The sequence below is a fragment of the Drosophila mauritiana genome, chromosome 3R, assembly GCF_004382145.1.
Source record: "Drosophila mauritiana strain mau12 chromosome 3R, ASM438214v1, whole genome shotgun sequence".
NCBI lineage: Eukaryota > Metazoa > Arthropoda > Insecta > Diptera > Drosophilidae > Drosophila > Drosophila mauritiana.
The window spans coordinates 24,748,597-24,772,345 of record NC_046670.1 but is presented as its reverse complement, the minus strand read 5'-3'; the positions used below and the strand labels follow the sequence as shown (position 1 = coordinate 24,772,345).

At 44.0% G+C, this 23,749-nt stretch overlaps 2 protein-coding genes across 2 annotated transcripts in view; one reads left to right on the top strand and one right to left on the bottom strand.

The window, feature by feature from the left end:
* Positions 1-61: 61 nt before the first annotated feature.
* On the bottom strand, positions 62-1,304 carry LOC117142955 (nucleosome assembly protein 1-like 1). The gene is made up of 5 exons (XM_033307280.1): positions 947-1,304; positions 744-867; positions 459-687; positions 314-399; positions 62-262 (listed from the first exon to the last, which is right to left on the bottom strand). Exons 1-5 carry the CDS (start codon positions 1,177-1,179, stop codon positions 83-85), a joined length of 852 nt encoding a protein of 283 aa, XP_033163171.1. The 5' UTR covers positions 1,180-1,304; the 3' UTR covers positions 62-82.
* A 6,870-nt stretch (positions 1,305-8,174) lies between these two features.
* The window catches only part of LOC117144629 (interference hedgehog), a 120,749-nt gene continuing 105,174 nt past the window's right edge, over positions 8,175-23,749 (top strand). The window contains exon 1 of the mRNA XM_033309924.1: positions 8,175-9,034. The gene's annotated coding sequence lies outside the window, so the exon portion shown is untranslated. The remainder of the gene's footprint in view (positions 9,035-23,749) is intronic.

Here is a 23,749-nt window from a genome sequence, read left to right as displayed (position 1 = left end):
AGGACAGGCCAATAGTTCGGTGTCTCGAGTTAAAAATGTATATAAACTATAAAAACGGTGTAAAACTGAACGCTTTTCATGTTTACTTGTCGACGCCATCCTCCTCTTCGGCCTCCGACTCGTCCTCGGTATCGTCCGACTCGGTCTCCGATCCGCTGGTGCTCTGGCAATCGGAAATCTCGCCGGTGAAGAAGATCACCGCCTTGGGAATAACGCGCTCCTTCAGGTAGAAGCCCACCTCAAAATCATTTTGGAGCATAGCCTGTGGGAGATGCATGTAAGTCGATCGCACATCGCTGACCTCCAATCTTACATTGACGCCACAGTAGTTGGGGTCAAGGGTATCTTCCGGCAAAAGGGGCGGCGAGAAGAACTCAAAGAACGACGGCTCTTGATTTTCTGGTCGATGAGTGATTCAACTAACTGCTGTGAAATTTTGTTGCTACCAGATGGCTTACCGGTTTTGGTCTGGTCCTTGGACTGCTTCCAGTCGATGACGCAGCCCTCGCACTTGTAGATCTCGGCGCCATCGTATACGAGCGGATCGTCTGGATCCGGCAGGCAGTTGAGGAAATATGTCTTGGTCAGCACCTTGTTGGTAAAGTAATCATTGGGATCGAAGTGGAACTCGATGTCAAACTTCACCACGGGTTCGTTGTAGAGCCGAGAACGGATGTCGCTTAAGCACTGCGGGAAAAATTTCAATTAAAATTAAAATCCCTGAAATCCGATCCATAACATACCTCTAATATCTTCTCGTCCCTCTTGCTGATGAACTCGGTGTACGATGCTTTGAGAACCCTCAGCCAAAAGTTGGGCACGCTCTGAGTGGTTTCCACGTCACCGTGGTTTTGCTTCCTAAACTCTCTGCACGATGGGAATTGGGAATTTTTTGGGCATTTGGAAATCCGAGGTCTTGTTTAACCAACACCATAGTTTGACTTACTCTAGAATCTTCTTGCGCTTATCAAATATGATGTTGTGCTTATCCTCGTACTTCTTCTCGATATTGTAAATGTCGCGCTGCAGAGCCACATCCAGGTTAATGGTCTCCAAGTAGAGCTGCTTCAGCTCGGTAATGGTTTTCTTCTCCTTCTCGGTGAAGTTCGAGACCGGTTCCGCCTTCTGTGGAGCGGTGTACTTCACCCGCGGAGGGTTTCGGTTTCGCACAGTTTCCATTTCGACAGGATAATAATCAAAAGAAAATTAAAAAACAAATATTTCTTGAAACGATGTTTTTTTTTCAAGTACAAAATTTGGACGGGTGCGTTTTCGATGTGACTGCCGTTGTGGGAATGAAAAGTAGCTCTATGAGTTTCCCGAAACTCCCAGCACAAAAGGCAAGGCCCGCTTTTCACCAAAGCGCTGGAACTAACTAGATGTACTAGAAAATATTATAGAATTTATTTTTTTTTCTAAGCCACTTTTTTAACCCCACTTTTTAGGTACCCTTTCGCTTTACTTGGCCCATTGAGATGCAGGCCATGTTTATTGGCAATTTAACGCACACTTAATTCCTGCTGTTTTCCTGTTTATATATTTTTGGTTTCCCCAAATTTTTTGTTTGCTTCCGCCAACTTTTCATTTGGCATGTAATTAAGTGTGGGCCAGATGCTTGGACTGGGTGGTGCCAGCCTCCATCCTAAGTGTATGCAAATCACGTGCTGAGTGCTGTGCCGCCAAGGGTTCAGGTTCAGCCATCGCCATCGCCATCGCCATCGCCTCCTGGAGTCTGTTAAATGGAGCGTGGACCCAGTTTCTGGGCTTTCCGAGAGTCCTGCGCCCGGTTTCGGTTGTCTTTTGTCGCTGGTTTTAATAATGTGGGCCAGGCTTAGTGCCATATGTCCGGCTGTGAAAAACAACAGAAACGTACAGCTGGAAAAAAGTGTAAAAAAAGAGTGAAATTGTCGCTTAGGCAAACATTTCAAAATGAAATTATGAGTGGGCCAGTGGCGGCGGGCGAAAAAAAAGTGTAAACAAATTTAGCCAAGCGGAAGTCCAGACACACACACTCTCTGCACACACACACACACACATCCGCCAAGGGAAAGCCGCAGAGGAAAAGCGGGAAAATGGGGGATCGCATTGTTGTGCGCTGTTGAATGTTTGCCCACAAATACAAACACACACGACGCACAACACACGGCACATGCACTTGTCCAGTCTCCACAGGACATCCACCACTCGCTGCTCTCATATTTGATATTATTAAATTTTTTCCCTAAATACCGCTGGGAAATTAAAAAGAAATCATAACGCAAATAGTGTAAGGCAGCCAGCCATCTGATGATGACGGCTCCGGCTGGCCAATTTCCACATTTGTACGAGTGTATGCCTGCACTGTGCGAAATAGTTGGTATAAATGCCTCGTCAGTATAAAGGAAAGTATCTCAGTATCTCAGCAGGACTGGAATATGCAAGATAGTTAATGATCCCTCACTAATTCAGCATGTTTTAACGAAGGATCGATGGTAAGATAGCTAATGAGATGGAATTCGATAGCTAGGAACTAATCAAGATGTGCTCGCACTCTTCAAGTGCACAGCCATTTAAGCTATTCGGGCATTTTCAATTTACATTTCGGTCATTCAATTAGGCGGTGCATAAAATGTAGCTACATAAGTAATGGAGCAGCCCCATCATCATCATCAGGATCATTTGGAGGAGTACGGGGACCATGGCCATCACCCACGTGATTGCCGCTCGTCGGAGGTCGTCAGTGCCGGGAGCGTCAACATAGTTTGAATTTAATTAAAACCAAAATTAGTAGAGCTCGGAATGGAACGGTTTGGGGCAGCCCGACCAACCGGAGCAACAGTTACTTGGCGCAGGGATTAAAGCTCCTGCTGCCGCTCCTTTCTGGCAAAAGTGCATGTCTGCAGAAAATCGAATCAGGAGCTCAACATCCTCATCCACGAGCCAGCCTGGCACCCCGGCATCCCAGCAACCTGGCAACCTGGAACTCCTCCGTTTCCATCCATCCACCTGGTCCTGAACCTGAAGCAACGGCGCCATGCCGAAATATCTGCAACAAAAGCATAAGATGTAGTGCGGCATTTGATGATGAAACGACGTGTTAATTAAGGTCATAATAATTCAACTTAAATTGAAAACTTGCCCGGGCCCAGCAACGCAACCATGGCAAGGCAAGGCACTCACTAACCATTTTTGGGCGGTCGGGCATCGGGCATTGGGCGAAGGGCATCGCATCCTCGGAATCCTGGCCAGGCTAAGCTGATTGCAACAAATTATTTTGCACCTTGGTTGAACTTTCCTTGAGCTGCAGACAGCATGGCGTTGATAAACGAATTTTGTTAGTTTGCTTTGCTTATTTTAAATGGAACTAGGTGGTGGCCAGGACTGCCAGGACTCCCAGGATCAGGATACGCGAGTGGCTGCTGAAGGCTGGGGGGCACCGAGGCACAGGGGCCAGTGTTGCCTTTGGTTTTGCATAAACCAGACAACGCATCTAATAAGTTGCAGCTGTCGGTTGCCACCGTCTCCCTGCATTTCAGTTTCAGCCAAAGAAGTTGAAAGTTTTTACTGGGCCCCGCCTAATGCCTCAAAGTGCAGAGCTGTGTTTGCCATTAAATGATATTAGTTAAATGATAATTAACAGCTGGAAAACTTGCGAAATATCTTCGTCTAATTTGCATAGCCAGCTAATTGGCTTAGAGGGTCATTGCTTTTCCTATTTTTAGCGCCGAAATATCCTTGCTGCTGCACGGCGAATATGAGCATAAAATTTGATTGACAGCTTATTAATACAATTATCTGAAGGGTAGTCCTTTGAGGTGCTGTAAGTTGTAATGTGCAGAAGGATATGGCCAGGGTCTTTACAGCTTGTGAAATCATCATAGTTTTAAAAGGGTTTTAGATATGAACTAAAAATATATATAACAATATATAATATAAATACTATAATAAATAGTTAACAATTTAGATAGCAATTAAGTGTTAATATTTTGGTGGCAACAAGATTGCACATTTTCTTTGAGTGCCCCGATAAAATGGTAGCTTAGTTGCTCATAATTAACAACCACACACCTGCATTTCGTCTTGCCCGACATCCTAATTCGAATGCTATTCATAAAGCACACATACACACACATACACACAGACGCACGCACACACGTGTGGGCGCAAGGAGCAGATCCTTGCCAGCCGCAGGATAGTTTGGCAAACGCTTCCTCGGCGCCGCACCGCCGCTCCACCTCCGCCGCCCGAAAACTTTTTACTAATTTACATTCATTACACACATTTGCAATAAAACTAGAAACCCAACTCGTACACAAATTCAGACGCCCATCTATACATATGTGTGTGTGTGTGTGTACATAAGACTTCGAGGAGTGTGCGTGTGAGGTGTACAATGTACATACGACTACATTGACATTTTACATGCTTCATTAGCGTGTAAGCGCGGTAATAATGAAATTTCCTTATGGCTGCATTCCCCAGGAATACGGGCCAACTCCTGCATATTGATGCAAAGTTTTCGGTGGCGCAAAACTTGCGGCTATGTTGCCACAAAATTTATGCTCCGTTTTTGGCACCTCTTAAAGGCGCATTAAAGTGGCGCATTCGCCGCTGATTGCTAACCGAAAAGCAGAACAGACAATGACAATCGAAATTGCTCAGCATTTCGACAATCAAATCAGCCAAACAAGACAAACACGACAACATAAAGCGAAGACATACAAATTTGTCAGCAGTCGTCAAAAATGAGCAGCGGAAATGATGGCAGCCCCGCCGGAAACGGAACGCGACAAGGTGGATGGTTGGCTGGGTGGTTGGGTGGTTGGGTGGTTGGGAGGTTGGGCGGGTGGCATTTATTCTTTCTGCTGCACAGCTGATGCCACATGACCTCCCCGTGACTTTTGCCCGCCTGCTGCGCTGCTGCCTGAAATTAAAATTGCATTACGGCCCAGAGCTGGCAACGTATTGGGTTCAGATTTGGTTGGCTTTCGCCTTGGAACACTTCGGTTTGCTGATGGGCATGATGCTGCTGCACTGGAAAAAAAACACACCACTCTTTTGCCATTTAATCTGTGTGGCAAACTCACTTGGTTAGCTGCTTGCAGCATGTTTTATGGCACTGCATTCGAAGCAAGTTGGTGTTGCAGTGTTTTCTTCGACTGTATGCTCATGTGTTTGTGCTGGTTCCATAAATATTTCAATATTTGTGCACATTTGAGGCTGCTTAGCCTTAGCCACGCCCAGTGCCAACAGCCAACAGCGCCGGCGAGCAAGTCAGGCAGGAAATAGTTTAATTAAAATTCCTTTGGCAATGTCATTAAGGACATTACATTTTGTAGATTCTGCTTTTGCTGCCGCTGCTGCTGCTGATGCTCAAGGTATTTGGTGAGGCCTGCCAGGACGAAGGACATTTCAATAAGACACGAAGCTGCCCTGCCCGGGCAGCCCAGCCAAGCCAAGGACCAATGAATTTCATTGTTTTCGCATGCAAATTTGCAATGTGCCAAGCTGAACAAAGCGTGGGCCAAGTCACAAAACACAAAGCAGCAAACAAAAGTTAAACGATGCGATCCTTTAAAGGGCCATAACGCCATGTGAATTCCCTTAGCACGCCCCATCGATATTGTTTCCCACCGACCCCAGCTCCAACTTGGACTCCAACTCCCGCCGATGATGATGAGGAGTGCCGCTGCGAAGCGGGAAAAACAAGGGCATAAAACCTAAATGCAAATAGCCAAAGGTTCGATGTAAAAAAAATCGTATACACAATGCATATAAAAGAGCAAATAAAAATGAAAAAAGAAGCGCACAAAAAGCCAAAAAAAAAAATAACAAAATAAAAAACAATTGAAAGAACAAAGAAGCGGCTAGGAAAACAACAAGATTAAAATGAAAACAATCATGACAATCAGGGACCGCAAATGTCAAATTAAATTATCAATAAATTCCCACCAAGGAGCCATGCCGGACGCAAATTCGTCCTTGCTCCTGCCGCCGATGGCACTGGCAATATCAAGTATACGCCACCCTGACCATCACCAGAAGCAGAAGCACAAACGGCAGCGCGATGGTCATCACCACCCACGCCATCGATGGGGGCGTTTGTAGCACATAATGAAATCATTTACAAAATGAAAACAACAGCAGGAGAAGGAGCAGCAGCAAACCGATGAGCACTGTCCAAAAAAAGGGGGAAAATATTTTAAAATGTTGCACTGATAACCTGTCAAAAGCTATGGAAATAATAGTTTCCTGTCTCTTTATTGAGTTCCTTGTTTTAGGACTAAGGACCTCTTTACAATAGCAAAGCAATCTTATGTTTGGTGGCATAAACTATACAATCGACGTTTTGTAATCGTATTTTTATGTAGTTTCTGTTTTTCCCACTTAAAAAGTAGTTTTTATTCTTATTTTGATAAATTAAAAAATAGTGCTTATTTGACAATTTCGCTCTCTGCAACAAACGACAAAGCAGCGATGGCACGATGCGTATTTAGAATGATTTTGCCCGTGGGTTGCATGGGATGTGGTTTGCTTTTTCCGCTGGTCCATGTCCCGTGTCCCATGTCCCATGTCCAATGTACATCTCGATGGCATTCCGGCGCACTCGTCACTGGGGCGAAAAACAGAGGACTTTGCACGCCATTGAGCTGACGGCGCTCCGGCGGAAGGAGGAAAAAAGGACGAAAGGCACACTTGCAAATCATAAAACAACAGACGCGAAGAAAATGTTTTTTAAATCTTCATAAATATTCATTATGGGAGCGGGGCATGGCAAATAGTTTGGGGCTGTCGGCGATGCCAAACTGGGCCTGGACACTGGCCAGTCCTGGCGAGTCCTGGCGAGTCCTGCGACTCCTGGATAAACAAGAAGACGGGCAAGGAGCTGGTAACCATTGGCACTCCGAAGGCGGCCAGTGGGCGGTAAGCTTCATTTCGCAGATGGCAGTACAAGAAGTTTGCCAGAAAACAAAAACAGAAACGGCCAAAATAACAATAAACTGGCTCGAGGAGCCTAAGTAAGAAAAGAAAATGAATTGGGGGCGCATTTCAAGTGTGTGTCGGCCTTGAAGCGTGAAGATGAGGCCCGAAACCGAGTCTAAGTTCATGTCCATGGCCAAAATGGGCCAAATGGGCAGAATGGCCAATGGAACGAGACCAGCAGCAGAAAAAAAGCAAACAACTATAAATAACACAGAACTCCGATGGACAGAAGGGCGCACCACAAAGCTGTCAATTAGCAGAGTTTCTTACTTAATTTTGGAATTTTCAAATATTTGGGGGGACCGAAACAAGAAGTCCAAAATACCAATAAACATCATGGCGTGGTCAAGTTTTGAGGGTTTTGCAAGATGTTACCAGATGTAACACTAAATATTTGTACAATAGGTTGCTGCTCGAAGTAATGAAATGATGGACACTGTTCGTTTTTGCCACATGGGTTTGTTTATATTACTAATATATTCCTCTATTTTCATTAAAGAAAACTTAAAATTATTAAAGTTATAGTTTAATATAGTTTACCAAGCAGTTCGAGTTAAGAGCAAATATCTCCTTTTACCAAGAGAACATTTCCCACTTAAAATGCAGAAAGCTTTAAGCTTTCGTATCCTTAGAGGGAATTTAAAAGCGGTATCTCATTAGAAATTAGGTTAACTAAAATTAACACAGTTATAGGCATTAAAGGATATCCCAAATATTTAAATTTCTTATGTATAAAAAAACACTAAAATAAATAAATAAAAATAAATTCGTTCGTGTGTATTATTTCAATCATAAATTCTGTTTCTTTTTGTTTAAGACTAAATTAAAATATCTTACAAAATGCTTAAAACTAGAACATAAGTACTGCTATCCCTACTATCTCGCCGCGAATGGGTTCCATAATCCGCCCACTATTCTCTCTTAAGTTCTGCGGCGAGAAATTTTCTCTTCGCTTGTGGCACACATTCATTGCGATTGCGGCTGTCGAACGGCAGCAAACAAAAAGAGCAACAGCAACAACCACACGCGCCAGAAGAGGCTCTAATACCAATTACATTGTGCGGGTCGTTCGTAAACTCCCCCCTTCCCCACCTATCATGCTCGCTCGGCTAACTGTTGAATCAACGAGTGGTTGCCGACGTGCCGTTCGTCCGTGCTCGTGCGACCTACGACGCACGAATCATACGGTCTTCAGTCCTATTCGAAACGCGATAGCAAACGGTTGTGCGCTCTCGTCCTACTGCCACCGAAAAGAGGTGTTTAAATTGAATCTGCACAAGTTTAAGTCGAAAATCGAACTCGCGGTACTTTATAAATAATAGTGTTGAATTGAAGTCGCTGAGGTAACACCTGAGAAATCAACTCTAAAATACTTTGAAACAGAAGTGTTAGTAAAGTGAAAGTAAACAACTATCATACTGAAACTGCCAAATCTACCGTAAGTTTTCGGGCTTTTCAAACCGGCAAACAAAATCGCGGTTCGGGATTTCGGTTATCAAAACTGCTCCTCTCGCGTCGTCCCTTTACCGTTTTTTGGCACCTACGCGCGCTCTCTCGCTTCGCCAAAAATTTTCCGCTCTCTCGCGAAGTACCGTTGGGCCTACACCGCTGGGCAAGATTCTAGCAGCATCACACCGTCGCATACACATTGCCATAAATTGTGATTAACCGCAACGCAACCGAAAGCGACAGCAAGACGAAGATTTTTAATTAAATTAAGAGTGAAAAATACCAGCAGCCGCAACAACAGCAGCAAACGTAAACAATCAGCGCTGGCAAATTAAATATTTAAATATTTGCACTCGGAAAATTGTGCGGCATTTTAAATTAGGACTCCAGGTCGCTCCAGCATCGCTGGGCATACGAAAGTGACACATTCCACGTCCCGAGTCCCGTGCTCCAGTGATCCCCAAACATAAGCAAACGCCAAACATAGATGGTGTGTGTGCCAAGCCAAAACAGCCATAAATAAAGCGAGGAAAAGCAAATAAACAATCGGGTCAAAGTGCTTAGTCAGGCTAAAAGAGCCCAAAATCCGACAGGAACAATAATCCGGAAATTTCAGTGCGAGGTAAGTCCTTTCGTCACCTGTTGAGAGTGGGAGTCGTCCTTAATACAATTATTCATATGCACATCCGCGTACATAGAGCGTTGCATTGACGAGTGGCATTAAGAAAAATAAGGCAATTGCAGAATTTAATTGGAGTCATTGTTTTTGTTTCGCCGCTCTGGCTGCATTTTAAATGGCGGTGCTGCAATCATTCAGCTGCATAATTAATATAAAATAAAGCTATACGATTGCCTTTTTTTGTTTGGTTGTATTCCTTGTCGCTGCTTTATTGTTTGTATTTTTTAACAATTAATTAAAAATATGTATGATGTGTTTTCGCACTTCAATTGGCTGCCAGAATTCTATTTTATTTCGTTTTGTTGCCAGTTTATCATTTTTTCCAACCATAAATTCCCGTTTGCCAAAGGCTTTGGCCACGGCCAATTGCAAATTGCGAAAGGTTTGAAACATTGTAAAAATGCAGTTTATATAGAAAACAATTATGCGCCAGTTGCAAAAACACCGAGCGGATCTGATTGAAATGGCATAAATCCAAAAGGAAAACCAAATCTCTCGATGTGACAATCACAGTTCGTTTACTCGCATAATATGCCAGTCGAGCTTAACCGATTGATATGTGTATAAATTATAAATGCTTGCTGATAATTTGCGGTGAGGCACTTTGTTTTTTAAATCTACCATGAAATTCAATTGGAAAAAAATGCATTAAAACTCATCATTGTCAATCGTATTTGAATGGGATTAACTTTGCCTAATACAATTGTCAAAAAGGACAAATTCATAAAAAGCTGCAAATATATGGAATATTAGTATATATACATTCTCTACTTTGGTCACACTTTAGTAGAATTGTAGTTATATTGATTTGCCTTAAATTTTAAAGTCCCTTTCCAATTTCCCGATTTCATTCGAAACTTACTCAATAATTTACGGTGTAACACAATATTTTCCAGCAAGAAAGGGCTGAGGCCAAAGAAACAGTTTCGATATTTACATACATGGATAAACGTGGTGAAAATGGGGTTTTAAAATAAACGCATGCATATCGTATATGTATCTTTTCACACGAGGCCATATATAAATGTGTATATGGGCAACTTTAATTTCCGTTTAATACTGCGGGCAGCCGCCGAAGCTTAAAAATGAAAGACATATCAATAAATAAGTGCGTCCCGCCCGCGGAGGAAAATCGAGGAGCCAATATCCCAGAACATTTTCCACAAACACACACACACGCACGGGCGAACTCACACGCACACACACAGACACACACTGGCATAAATAAGTCAGCGCACATAATGGTTAAATAATTAAAGACACACGAAAGCCACAGCAATCACATGGCATAATAGTTAAAGACATTCATATTTATATTTATTGAGCTGCATTCATCGGTTGGTCGAGTTCGACAGCCATTATTCAGAGCTGCCAGGACTCGCAGGACCCCCAGGATCCGGTACTCCGTATTCGGTATCCTTGCCTGACCATTCGCCATTAATTGTATCATGGCCCACAAAATGCAATTTAATTTAAGAGCCAGCTACTCTATTAGGTTCCAATTGTTATTCAAAATTCCGAACGCCAACTAGCGCATACCTCATGTTCATTGGGGGCGTGGCAGCTCCTGTTGTGGTAATTGTTTAAAGCATTCGTACATAAATTTGGCTAATTAAACAGGACCGCACGGGTGCGCGCACACACACACGGGAAAATATTCCATAATAATGGAATAATGTAAATAGTAGCCTCGACCGACCACAGACAACTAGCCAGCATTTTGGGCCATCTCGAATGTCCTGGCCGGTTCCGTGCGCATATGCATATGGTCGGTTGTATTGGCCACGTCGATGGCAATAATAACAAAGCATAATTCATAACAATAAAACGAGGCGTGCGCGCACTGCCTGCAATTGGCTTTAATTCAATTGCCCGTGCATCGATTGGTTCTTGGTTATTACCTGATTTCGAGTCCACAGCCCTCATTCGATGCTCCTCCATTCGATCTCGTCCTTTGGACGCTCCGTCTCCAATTGCTGGCATATATCGAAATTGATAAATGCCGAGCTCGGAACGTTTTAGTTTAGTGCGGCACACTGGAATTCATAATTAATTACCGACATTTAATTACAAATTGTATTTGCCGGATGAGAGATTAATAGAGCTGTTGGCAAGGGAATTATTTGGTTACTTAGTGACTAAGGCTGAAGCTCAAGTGGACAGAATTGTGTGGAAGTAAGAGCCTTACACATAATCACTCCCAGATCGAGTGGTTTACTCACATGTGTAGCTAAATATTGGTCACTTTGGGTCAGCAAATTTTAAGCAGCTTAGTTCTTTTGATTTTATGCTGGCGTCTTTGAGCAATACATTGCACACTAATACTCACTTTGTTCTGTTATCCTTTCGGTGTCCTTACTAATGTATATGAATTAGCTTTCTTTTCATTTTTGAAATTCATTTCTCCGTGCGACGGTTTATAGCTTCGCTCAGCCATTTTCCCAACTATTGACTAATTACAAAAATAAACGAGAAGAGAACGAAATCTAGATGCCATAATAAGCAACTATTTTATTTTTGCCCTTTCTCGTTCGTTCGTTTCAACTTGGCCCGATGTTAAAAATTCTGGCTAAATGGCAAAAGGAAAATAAGGAATGTCCATACGGAGTTGCCGCCGCAGTAGATTTCTCGTATTTTTCCAAATGACCCAATAAATTTGCGCTCATTATGACGCCAAGCCACGCTTTCCACTGCCTCCTCCTTTTGTTTCTGGCCAGCTGAAATAGCAAAAAAAAAAAAAAATACAGAAAAAAAAACAGAAAAAAATAAAACAAAAATGTGGAAAAAATCAAGCTGGGGAAAAAATGAAACAGAAGCAGCGAGTAAGTAAAATAAATGTGGCAGCAATCGTAGCGCGGGTAGGAAAATAAAAATGAGCCAGGATCGCAGGTAATTGCTGTGAGAGGGCCAAGACCGAAGGGCCAAGAATCGGGGCAATGAGCATTGCCTGGCGCATAATGAGCGTGAAAATAGTGAAAATATGAAAACGTCTTCGGGCGTAGAATTAATTGAGGGGGGAGGGGGGGAGGGTGTTTTGGGGTGGCAACACACAATCTTTGATTTGCTAATGGCTAATTCTGCTGCCTGCGCACAAAAGTATGCTACGATTTTTTTATTGCCAATATTTTAGCAAGGCGACGTGCGAGCTAGGAAAACGCGTCAAGAAATAGTCTTTTGGCTTTTGTATAAAATGATTATAGTTCATATTTCAGCTGGGTTAGGAACTATACAACGGAAAATACAATTATTTGCGGAAGAAGGCTAAGTTTCTTGGTTAGCTTAACCTCAGCTCGCTCTAAATTTATTCCGCTTGATGCCTGATTTCAATGTATTCGGTCGGACTTCACATTATCCTGCTGTTTTGGTTAGCCAGCCTGCGCTCGAGTGAAATCCATGCTTAGGCGCTTTATTACGGCTAATTAGGATGCCGTTGCTGTTGCAGCAGCAACTGCAGTTGCAGATTGGGCCTGGCTAATGCAATGGCCCACACACACACGCACGCACACACATGCGTCGTTTGTTTAGCCATTCAAGTGTGCACATTTGAATAATTAATTTGTGCAGTGGTAATTTACACGTTGGTTGACTGGCTTTTTGGTCGGCATTCGGTTGTGTGGCCTGTGAATCGCTCTTGGCACCGTGGCAGCATGTTATTTGATTATTTTGCTTGGGCAATTGCATTCGTTTGTGGCAGCTGATGTGAGTGTGGGTGTGAGTATGGGCTGCGGTATGACATGGCATATTTATGACACTGGTAATTAAATTTAATTGTTGCACTTCTCTGCCAACGCCCCCTTAATTCGCGTTTCGTTGCGGTCGTGGGTCCATAACTTAGCCCACTAACGTTCGTCCTGCACGCATCCTCGTTTTGGTTATCCTTACGCCTTTAAAAGCAGTATATAATGGTGTTTATATATAGAGGTTTTATTTTCACCCCAGCCTTGTGTCCTTGGCGACTTGTCAACGGGCATTGGCTTCTGCTTTATTCGCAGGCATTTGTTTTCTTCGCGGCTTTGATTGTCGCCCTTGTCCATTATGGCTTGACACACTCTACTTAGGGCCGCTTTGCGTGCTGCTCCTGATATGATAAGGTTGGCTCGGAGTCCGCCAGGATAGCCCTCGTTTTGGCCCGACGACCAGTTGTCGGCTTAATTGCAATGCTAAACGCTAAATCATAGCCTCACGTGCACCACGTAATTAGCTTAAATTGTAAGCTGTTGTTATAGGATTGAGCTTGCCAGTGTGCATGTGCGCGTGTGTGTGTGCGACTGCATGTGTGTGCGTGTCGCTAATGAGCCAAGAGGTCAGTTGCACCACACGATATAGAGATTTCACATCTTACCAGATTTTCCATAATATTTAATTTCACTTTCCAATTTCACAGACAGAACATTTCGTGATGTAAGCTATTTAGGGCAATATAAAAGAAATGTAGATACAATATTTGCCTTATTTATTTTTACATTATTGCTTCGTGCTAGAGTGGAATAATTGCAAATCACAAGCAGAAACCATACTATAGTAAAATACGAAATTTATTAAATAGCTTCTGTGGCAAGTAATAACAAATATTTGATTCGAGGCATTTGAGTTGACATTTGTGGCTGGCCATTCACTTGCAACACAGATGCTTCGACTTGGCAAGTTATGTACATTCATTTAGTCAGTTTCTTGTGGAATGCTTGTGTTCTTTAAATCTTCAAAATTAATGACAGACAGAAATGTTATTAAAAAGATATTCACCAAATAAAGCAGTTATGGCTTTTTGGAAAGCATCATGTTTGACTTGCCCCCAGGTGTTTTGATATGAATATTATCTCACAAAGAAGAAACATAACATTTTCCGAGGAGATAAGAGGATACCATTTCAATTGCCTGTACTAATGTGTCTATCTTTGGCCTTTAATTATCTGGCTTTTGATTTGCTTGTGTAAATGGAGCGCAATTTGAAGCCCATTGCCTTGTCATCTAATTATTTCCACTTGTTATTTAAATTTAAATTGGCTTTTGTGGCAGAAAATCCCGAACAGTCTTTAGTATAATTGCCTAAGATACACATAAGCAAATAAACAAACAATTCGGGCTGTGATTAAGTTCGGTTTAATTAGGTGAACAAATCGAATAATAAATGAATGCGTCCATGGCAGATAAAGGCATATATAAATTTATATAAATGTGTGGACAGAATCGTGGCCTAAATCGTATTCCCATCGTTGTTCATTTGCGAGTCCAAAGCTAAAAGGGAGTACAAATAAAAACGACAACACTTTCTTTATTATTTTATTTTCGGTTTCGGCTCTGTGAAGGGGTATTGCCCGCAGGAGCCCAAATAATTAAATCCAAAAAAAAGTTCAGAAAAGAAAACAAAAAAAGAACAACAACATAGGAGAAAGTAACAGTCGACAGACGACGTAGCGATTGCAAGGACAAGTGAAATCGAAAGTGAGGAAATGCCCGCCAGCAGTTTTTGACAGTATCCTTGACTTTTGTTGGGCTCTTACCCGCCGCTTTTAAGACCCACCACCCGCACTCAGTGGCCACCCCCCACTCACGAACCACCCACCCATTGATGGTAATGAAAAACGCGCCCTTTGTGGGCTCCCTTAATGGGCGCGGGCACCTTGCCAGAAATGCTTGTCGTGCCCCGGTGTCCCAGTTTGTGGATACCTTGTTTTGCCTTTTATTTTGCGCCCTGCGCCGGCACAAAACTTTTTGAGTAAATGTCTTTGTCAGCAGGTGTAGTAGGTGTAGGTGTAGCTGTAGGTGTATCACCAGGCTGGTTTTCCTTCCTTCCTGGTTCGCTTCCACCTGCCGTGGCCCTTTTTCCCGTGTCCTTGCTGCTGCCGGCGGCGGCTTCTTGCAGTTTCATTACCCCAAAACAAGAGAATTTTGTTTAAACTTCGTTTGGGGCAGGGCAAAAGAAAAGAAGAATACTTTGCATCATTTATGCGGTCTTTTGCCGTTTGAGCCTTTTTTGTTAATGCCAAAAGTTCTGGCTGTGCGCCCTTTGGCTGACTTCTTGGCGTCGCCGGCGTCGACCTGTTAAATGTGTTTATTTGAAACACTTGAATTATTTAGACACATCTGACTGGCATTGCCTTTGATCAGGCCATACATATTCCATGCATTCATAAAACCTGCTGCTCGGACAGATTTTTCGACAGCGTTTTATGGCCTAGGTGGATGGATGGCAGCTTCGCCTTTGTGTTTTGGCCAAAGTCAGCATAAAATTTAGCACGCAATTACCAGCTGGCAGATAAGTCGATAAGCCGCTGATGAAATGGAATGGCATGGCATGGTGTGGTGCCGCGCGGAATGAAGCTCATTAAAATGCAACGAAATGTCACCTATCTGAAATTGAAGCGCAATCTTAACGGACCTAACAGCCAATTATAGCAGGCGGGACACGGCGCAAATTCCACGATAAACATCCTGCGCCACCGGGGGTTCTCCTGCAGGACCAAGGAATGGCTACAATGGGAGTCGCCTAAATTAGAGTGCAAGCTTGTTAACGATAAAAGATGGCTCATACAAGGAAAATACGAGTGTAGACGAGTGCACTGAAGAAAAAACCACACAAAAAATAATTAAATACTTTTCTAAGGTAAATTTAACTTCTAAATGAACAGTACTGCGTACTGGACTTACAAGTAAATCTAGAAACTATGTAGTATTTTTTTTTCGCAGTGCACTAATACCCGAAAAGTACCAATATATTCGCAACTATTTATGTATATGTGCTGGCTTTGGGTCATTGGAGGTCACTGCTCTGGCTAAGACGTTTGCATAATATGGGAAAGATTTTCCCGCTTTGGCCTTGTACTTTTTCGGTGGGCTGCTGCGTAAGTAGAGTCATATTAAATGTCAGTAAATGGGAAACGAAATGCTAGCCCCAGTGGGCTTACTGGGGACTTGGACTCCGTTGGTCCTCGCTGGTTAACAGCAGACCATAAGCCCCGGCATAGAAAGCGATAAAAATGGCTTGGCCATTGTGTTGCCGCTTTCTGCACCATATTGCCAAGTGTTCCTTTCATTCGGCCTCGCATTGTCTGGTCCCCATGCGTAAAGTGAACAAAAATTGTGGGAAAATTACATTTCGAGGAGACCGAGAGTGGTGCGTCCAGAGAAATCCCGACTTAGCCTATTAGCATTCATATTAAAACGAAAGTGGAGCCATATTGCGTATACGCAGTGTGTACATTGCCACAATGTGCGTAACTCTCGTGCTCCAGCTTCCTGGTTGTGAATTTGTGTGCGTGCTACTCTCGCCCAGAATCTGTTATTTTTGCCTTTTGTTGTTGTTTTCGGCAGACAGCTCAGCACTTGGGCAGATTTTAGGATTAACGTGAGCACATCTGCCCAAGGAACCACTTCCCCCTATCCCCCCACCTTGTGGGTGGAGCGGTGGCGGAATGGATAGGAAAAGTTAATTCCTTTTTGAGTAATACGCGTTGTCCTTTGAATAGGCACGAAAATTGCATTCTTTGCGGCCCCAATTTTATGTCATTTGGGGGGGCTAGCAAACTAAGCTCGGTTGTTTACTTTTATTAAAACCAAGAAATTGTTTAGCAAAGTCAACTTGTCGTATGAATCGCGTGCATAAATTGAGAGGGACACGCAAAATTACCAGAGATTTAAAAGCAATAGTCAGGACTTCCCAGTCTTGTTTAGTAAAGTTGGTGATGTAATATATGCAGTATATAGTATATATAAATACGGTTTACATTTAGTTGAAGTCCTCACAGATTTTATTATTAAAGTGCTTGGCTTCAATAGCAAAGTAATTTAATTTATGAAAAAACCTACATGTTGTTTGATTTTAAATGTAAATAGAATTTGTGTGTTGATTTTTATTTACTGACATGAATGTGTAAACAATAATCCCAATCTTTTAAAGTCAATGCAAATGCCTTGTTATACCAACATAATGATTAATTTGGTTGGTTTGAGATCATCTGCTGGGCAACTACTTAATCGTGCTGACTTTGTTGGAACCGAGAACTAACCGCAGACATGGGGCGGATCCGAGCCGAGTTTTGGCAGACTCGGTATCAATGGAGGCGACTCTCACGCCAAATGGCCAGGACAACAGGCACTTGGCCTGACTTGGTTGTTTGCGTGTTTTGCTTAGGTGTCGTCGCTTATGTGGCCTGCCCAGGACACTTAAGGGCACTTTAGATGTGTGTGTGTGTGTCCTCGATAGAGGGATATGGTGGGACAAGGGACGAGCATATGGTAACACAAGGATACAAAGTGGTCAGCGGAGCCATTACAGCGTCAAAAGTGCTTATCTACACAGTTGTTCAGTTGCGGTTGTTGCTGTTGTGCGGGTGTTGCCATTGTGTCCAAAGCTAAATAATGCGCTTAATAGCGCTTACCCACCTCTAAAGCCAGGACCAACAAACACAGAACAGCGCCCATGTCCAGGACATCACGCTCTGCGTTTTTGCCATTTGTGCGCCGAGCTTTTGTCTTTATGCCATTAGGCGTGCAAACACTCTCACACACACACTGAAAAACGGGCTAGCGTAGTCGGTTTTTGCCCAGCGATTTGCTGTCTTTGCTGTTGCTTTTGTTGCCCGCTCGATTAGCATATCAATATGCAGTGTGTGCACCGAACTTCAAACTCCGCTCCCCGCTCCAGCTCCAGCTCCAGCTCCTGCTGCCAGCGCAGATGGGCCATCCTCAGGTTTCTGGCTCTCTATTCAGTGCCACGCACAAGTGACACATCGTTATGCGGCCTGATAAACATGGGGCTCCACCTACTTACAACCTCGCACACACATATTGCGCATACGGCACGTTGTCAACGTCAAGTGCCTGAGTGCGACAAGAAACTTAATGAAATGAGCGAATTGAATAGTTCACATGCAGACATCGACGCACGCACACTCCTTTCTCGCCAGGATATTGGGTTTTATTTTATTATATTTCTCCTGCCCAGCCATACTTTGCTTATTCTCTCTATCAGCCAAGCATTCGAGTATTCCGATTCAGTTTCTGCCATTGTGTGCACCATCCAGGCGGCACATGCCGCCATTTGGCAGAGTAATATCAAATTACAATGACTACCCATGTGGATCATGTGCCAGTGTGCGTGTGGCTGTATGTGTGTGTGGGTTGATGGTGGGCGAACGAACGCACACACCTTGTTTGTGTGTTGGTAAACTACTTAATGGTGTGTAAATTTGCCGACGCGCTTCGACGCTGTTCGGTTTCAATTTTGCGGCTGAGAAAAATTAATTCTGCTACTCCCTTTGTGGGCCAGACCACTCTATCCATGTCCTGGTTGGCAAGCGCTGCGTATGCGTAATGGATTTGTGCAATTAAACTGAAAACAAGAGCAATGCACATCACACGCATACGAATTTGATCACAGCCAATGGTATGGTAAGCAGCAAACAAACAGTCAGACAGTTAGACAATCACTCAGTGAGTCAATGTCTAACCTGTTGGCTTAGTTGGAAAAGTTGCCAGTAGTTGCACCTACCATTCCTGCTGGAGCTCTCCCAGCCAGCTCCATTGCTTCCATCCTAACCATTCCGACCATTACCACTGCATGCATTATTAGCAAGTTCGGCTTACCCACACTCCACTGTGGTTGAGAATGGAATTCAATTTCAGCCTGACATAGGAATTACAAGCAATCCCAGTTGACTCCACCAGCAGTAGCAGACAATACAGAAGCCAAAGGCAGAGCAGCAGAGTACAGCAGAAAACAGAACAGAACAGATATCCCCCAACGCCTTCCTGTATCTCCAATATATTCCTGTGTGTCCTTGCCAAAAAACTGTTTACGTACCAAATAAATTTGCCATTAGATGAAGGGGAGAATTTACACGACTTCAGCCAGGCCAGAGCACATAAACAATGCAGCTGCAAGTCGGCCAAGAAGAGTGACACTCAGGACCAACTCCTGCGGCACAAAACTGAACTGAGGGAAGACTGACTGGCTGAAATACCCTTGAGTTTATCGAAGCAAATCAAAGGATCCTTAATGAAACATGCTTCTCAATGGGCGATTATAACTACAAAATTTTCAAAGGCTTCGAAAATCGTTCCTAAATGATTAAAACGAGAGGAAATAGTTCTATGGCTAAATAGCAAATACCTTTCGGGAAGGGTATAAGGATATACAATAAGGACCACCAAGGATGCCTGTGTCGATAACGCTTGGCGAAAATTTACGATGAGCACACAGTGAAATTGTCACATCGAATCGGAAAACAGCAGCTGACTACAGACTACACCTGCCTGAAATCCGGTTGTGAATCTTCCCAGCTATATAGATGCAGCTAATGAAATCGCATAGCCTGGATCGGGAAAAATCCCCTATAGTGGCGGATGTTGAAAATTGAATATGCTGCCGTGCACTCATTGGCCATAAATTGTCACTTTCAGGCTGTAAGTGTCCCACTACAGAGATACTATTTCTTAGCCTGCTGCCTCGAATAAAAACAAATCAAAGGCTCTTCGGCGCTTTAAGCGTACACATTTATTTCGCCGATATATATATATATATATATGTTCAGTTTGGGACACTGCAGAGGATCGTTTATAATCAGAAAACCAGAAAATTCCTTATTGCCTCAATGGCCACGACATGTGCACACAGATTTCATTGTGTCTGGGCAAAAATCTTTGAACTATGAAAAATTGATATTAGCTAAAAATACTTTCAGTCCTTGTGGCCGCCTAGCCATGTCCTTACCAGTCCTTTTGTGTGCTGTTTGCCCCTTTCTCGATTGGCCCACTACCACTGCCAAAGCCTTTCTCACAGCCAGTTGGAGTGTGTGCACAATGATTAGACGACGGGTCCGAACACTGGCCACATTGTACAATTTACTCTGATTCTTCTGCCGACCAGGGGGACTCATCCCCCATCCTCGCTCCCCCGGGACGTGTGGGGATACTTGCTCCCACATTTTTTTTTCGGTTTGCTTATTTTGGCTGAACTTTATTTAATAAAGCAATTTGCGCTTGGCTGACATTAGTTATTGTTTGAGCCCCAGGCCGCAGTGTCTGGCCCGGCGCAGATAATTTGTGGAGGGTTCCCTTACTTTCGTGGCCAAATGGCCAGTGGTGAGTGTGTGTGTGTGTTTGTGTTTGCCGACCAATTGCCACAACTTGTTAAGCAATTAAATTTAATTTGCATGATAAAAAATAAATGTAGACTGCCTGGGCGGCGTAGGGTGTATTTAAATGCGTATATATAGCTTCTGACATCTGCTGAAGTGCCACTGCCCTTGATTAATGGTGATTAATGGCCGGCAAAAGTTGACAATGTCGGGCGGCAGGTACCGTGTACTAACTACAAAAGCTGATCAATCAAGCGAACGTAGCGATTTTTGGGCACTGGGAATTGGAGGTATTTCGGCATTTTGGCAAGTCATGCCGAATCCTGGGGAATCACGCACCGCCAATCAAGTCAATTAGTTGCCGGTGGGAGATGTGCCAAAAATTTAAAGAATTTCTCACGGCATCGCGTTCGAATTGAATGCTAATCTAGCCCATACCCGCCACACCCCCTTTTTTTGATCCCCCCTCCATGCCATTTTTTTCGCCACATTCAACGCCTCTGGTGAGGCCTGCACCTTTCTGCATAACAAATCAATGGAGGAAGCATTTTTTCACGTTGCCTGCAACGGTTTTAAGCGCACATCCGCAGCGGTAACGCCTGCGGCTCTACACTTTTCGGCTTTTTGCTTTTATTGTTGCCCCGTGTGTGCGTGTGTGTGTGTGTGCGTTTTGCCAAACTGTCAATCAATAGAATTGTTCGCCACTTTTTTCTAGGTTTTTGTATTTGGGTTGGGTAGGCCCACCGCAAGGACGAGCCGCCGAAACGAAATCCAGATCGAGCCGTATGCAAGCGAATCGAGTCGAAAACATTGTTGCCGTTGCATGTGGCATCCATGGGCCGTCAAAGGCAACGTGCATCACGATGGGGCGATGTTATTTTTCGCTTTGTGGCTGCGCTTGGCCCGTTACGACATTTGCAAACTGCACACTGTACACCATCACCGGCAACACACACACATACACCCAATATAACTGGGCAGAGCAAAAAAGCCGAGCGAAAATGCCGAGCTGGCGGAAAAAAAACTGGCCAACAAGTGCCGTTGATCTATGAGGGGTCAGGGCGGGACTGTGCTCAAGTTTAGGCTTTAAGCCGACTTTTGGCCAGGCCATTTAAGGCAGCAACAAAGAGTTATAAACGGTGACAAAAAACGAAACTGCTTCAAGTCTTAAATAAATCGTATTTTCTTCATACAGCACATAGATTATAAAGTTGCAAATACTATGCTATGCAATTTTCACAGCAGATGCATTAAGGAAGTGCGCCCGTGTTAGATAGATTTTTCCCAAGTGTAGTAGTGCAGTATCTTACAGCTCTTCGAACCATCAAACTGCTCGTTAACGCTCCGGCAAAGGAGCCAGCCACTGATAGAGACGGAAAGTGGGATGGAGGAAGCCGGACGAAGGAGAGCCGAGGAGGCAGGAAGGATCCCTCCTTGAGGCCGCAGGCTGCGTTCTGCATGCGGCTTTGATTTTTGTCTTTGTTCACGTTTTTGGCCATGTACGTTGTGTGTTGGCCCGAAAGGCAAAATCAATATCCCAGTGGCTTGACGGTATTTCCCTCTTTATTTTCTTTTTTTTTTTTGGCTTGGGTTCTTTTTCGGTTTTTGGTGTGTGTTTTCGGCCGTGATTTGCCTGCGCCTTGGCTTTTAGCCTGCCTCTCTGCCTCGGTCGGAAGTTGGCCGTCTGTTGGTTGGTTTTCTCGGCATGCAGGCATTTATTCAGGCACTCCAATAACCAATCCCCAGCCCCTTGCAATTGGCCACCCCTTCCCCTCCTCTCCAATAACCCCATCATACTACAGCTGACTGGGCTTTGTGTGAATCGGCCGTGATTATGTCTAATAGCTGTCCAAATCGATCGATGTTCCGTTCCGTGTGCCTGACAGTCGTGCTGAGCAAAAGCACTGGGTGTGTGCACATGGCCTTCGGCTATCCTTGACTCACAATCGTAATCGCAGTGTAACTCCATTCGATCTCTGGCATTCTGATGCATAATAAAATAGGCCAGCCGCACTTTCGCCTAATCATATAATAATAACTTAAGTAATGGCCAGCATAAATAAATGAATCACTAATGAGCTGAAACTGTTTCCTTTTTGGCAGCCGCAGAAACGAGCTGCGACGCACTAAAAATGCGCCATTTACGGCAATCAAAATGATTAAGTGCGTTCCGGGTGTAGCATTGCTAAAGTTGCGTATACGACGCGTTGCCATTGGCCCAACCCGGCCATAAACGCCTGCCCAAAAGAAATGGGGCGGCGTGCGAAGAATTATGTTTCGCCATCGGGTCGACGCTTAAAGCAATTTAAAGCGCTCCACGTCGGACGCAATTTTGTTAATATTTCCGAGGAAAAAAAAACAAAGAATGAAGTTAAAAATACGCTTTAACTGCTACAACAAGTCCCCGGGGAGTGATTAAAATATAATAAATTTCACTTGAAAAACGAACCAAGACAGAAGCGGCATAAACCGAAAGGAGATTAAGTGGTTGGCCAGCATAAAAACCGCACATGCAAACCCACTGCCAGCCACACCCCCAACCCATATGGACATGGACTCCGCCATAGTCGTTGGTCCGTAGTCGGTAGTCGGTATTCTGTAGTCCGTGTCCGGAATCGGGGTTTTTTGGGTCCGACCAGCGGAGCCCACGAAAGTGTGAACATAATTTAACATGCAGCGGCGCGCCAGTTTTTGGGTTTTTCGGTTTAGACAATGTTCAAGGATTGCCTCGTTTCTTTTCAGTGGAGGCGCCCCCTCTGATTTTAGGCCTTCCCAGCCCTCCATCCACAATCCGAACGACGCCTCTGTCCGTCAGTTTTGCCGGCGCTTTGAGCCGGGCGTTTGAGTGTTTTGAAGCCTTATGTGAATTTGATTTGCGGCATTTTAATTTATGAACATGTGAAAGAGCCGCCGTCGAGTTACCAAACATTTTGCCAAAACATTTCCTGAAACAAGTTGCGGTTACAGGGCGTTCGAGGGTAGATGGGAGCCTTTTCCGCCGGGTCCAAAGCCCCTCCCCCCTCCCACCAAGCCAGTCGGACAGACAGTGGGGCTTTTCCATCGAGCAGCCCTAGCTGACGGAGTCGCTTTTTGTGCTGAATGCCAAATCAAGCAGCTGCCTTATGTGCTTTAATTTTCCCTTTTTTTTTCTCCATCTTTTCATTTGACTACCCGACTTGAGCAATTTTCGGTATTTTTTTTTGTTTCTCTTTATTTTATTTTTATTTTCACTTTTTTTTTTGGTTTATTTATCCAGAATCCAGGCAGTGTGTCTATGGATGTGGGCGTTTCGTCGGGTTATCAGTGCTCGCATAAATCTTTTATCAACCAGTCGCAGCTGTGTGGCAACGAGGGGGATTTTTGGGGGCTCTGTGCCCCCTGTTGCTGCTTCCTAATGAATACGCACAAAGTTGCTAATGAAGCTGCGGAGTGGGAAGACGCAGAAGTTTGGCATACGAATATGAATGCATATACATATGTACATAGGCATACATACATATGTACATACCTACATAAAGCCAGATGGAGACATCGGGGGCGTGTTCCAGGCCTTATAGCTGATCTCATGCATATGCGACAG

Coding starts and splice junctions, on each gene's coding strand:
- LOC117142955 (XM_033307280.1), bottom strand. CDS start 1,179: ATGGAAACTGTGCGAAACCGAAACCCTCCGCGGGTGAAGTACACCGCT. Junction 688..743: donor GGGACGAGAAGATATTAGAG/GTATGTTATGGA, acceptor TTTTTCCCGCAG/TGCTTAAGCGACATCCGTTC. Junction 400..458: donor CAAGGACCAGACCAAAACCG/GTAAGCCATCTG, acceptor CTCATCGACCAG/AAAATCAAGAGCCGTCGTTC.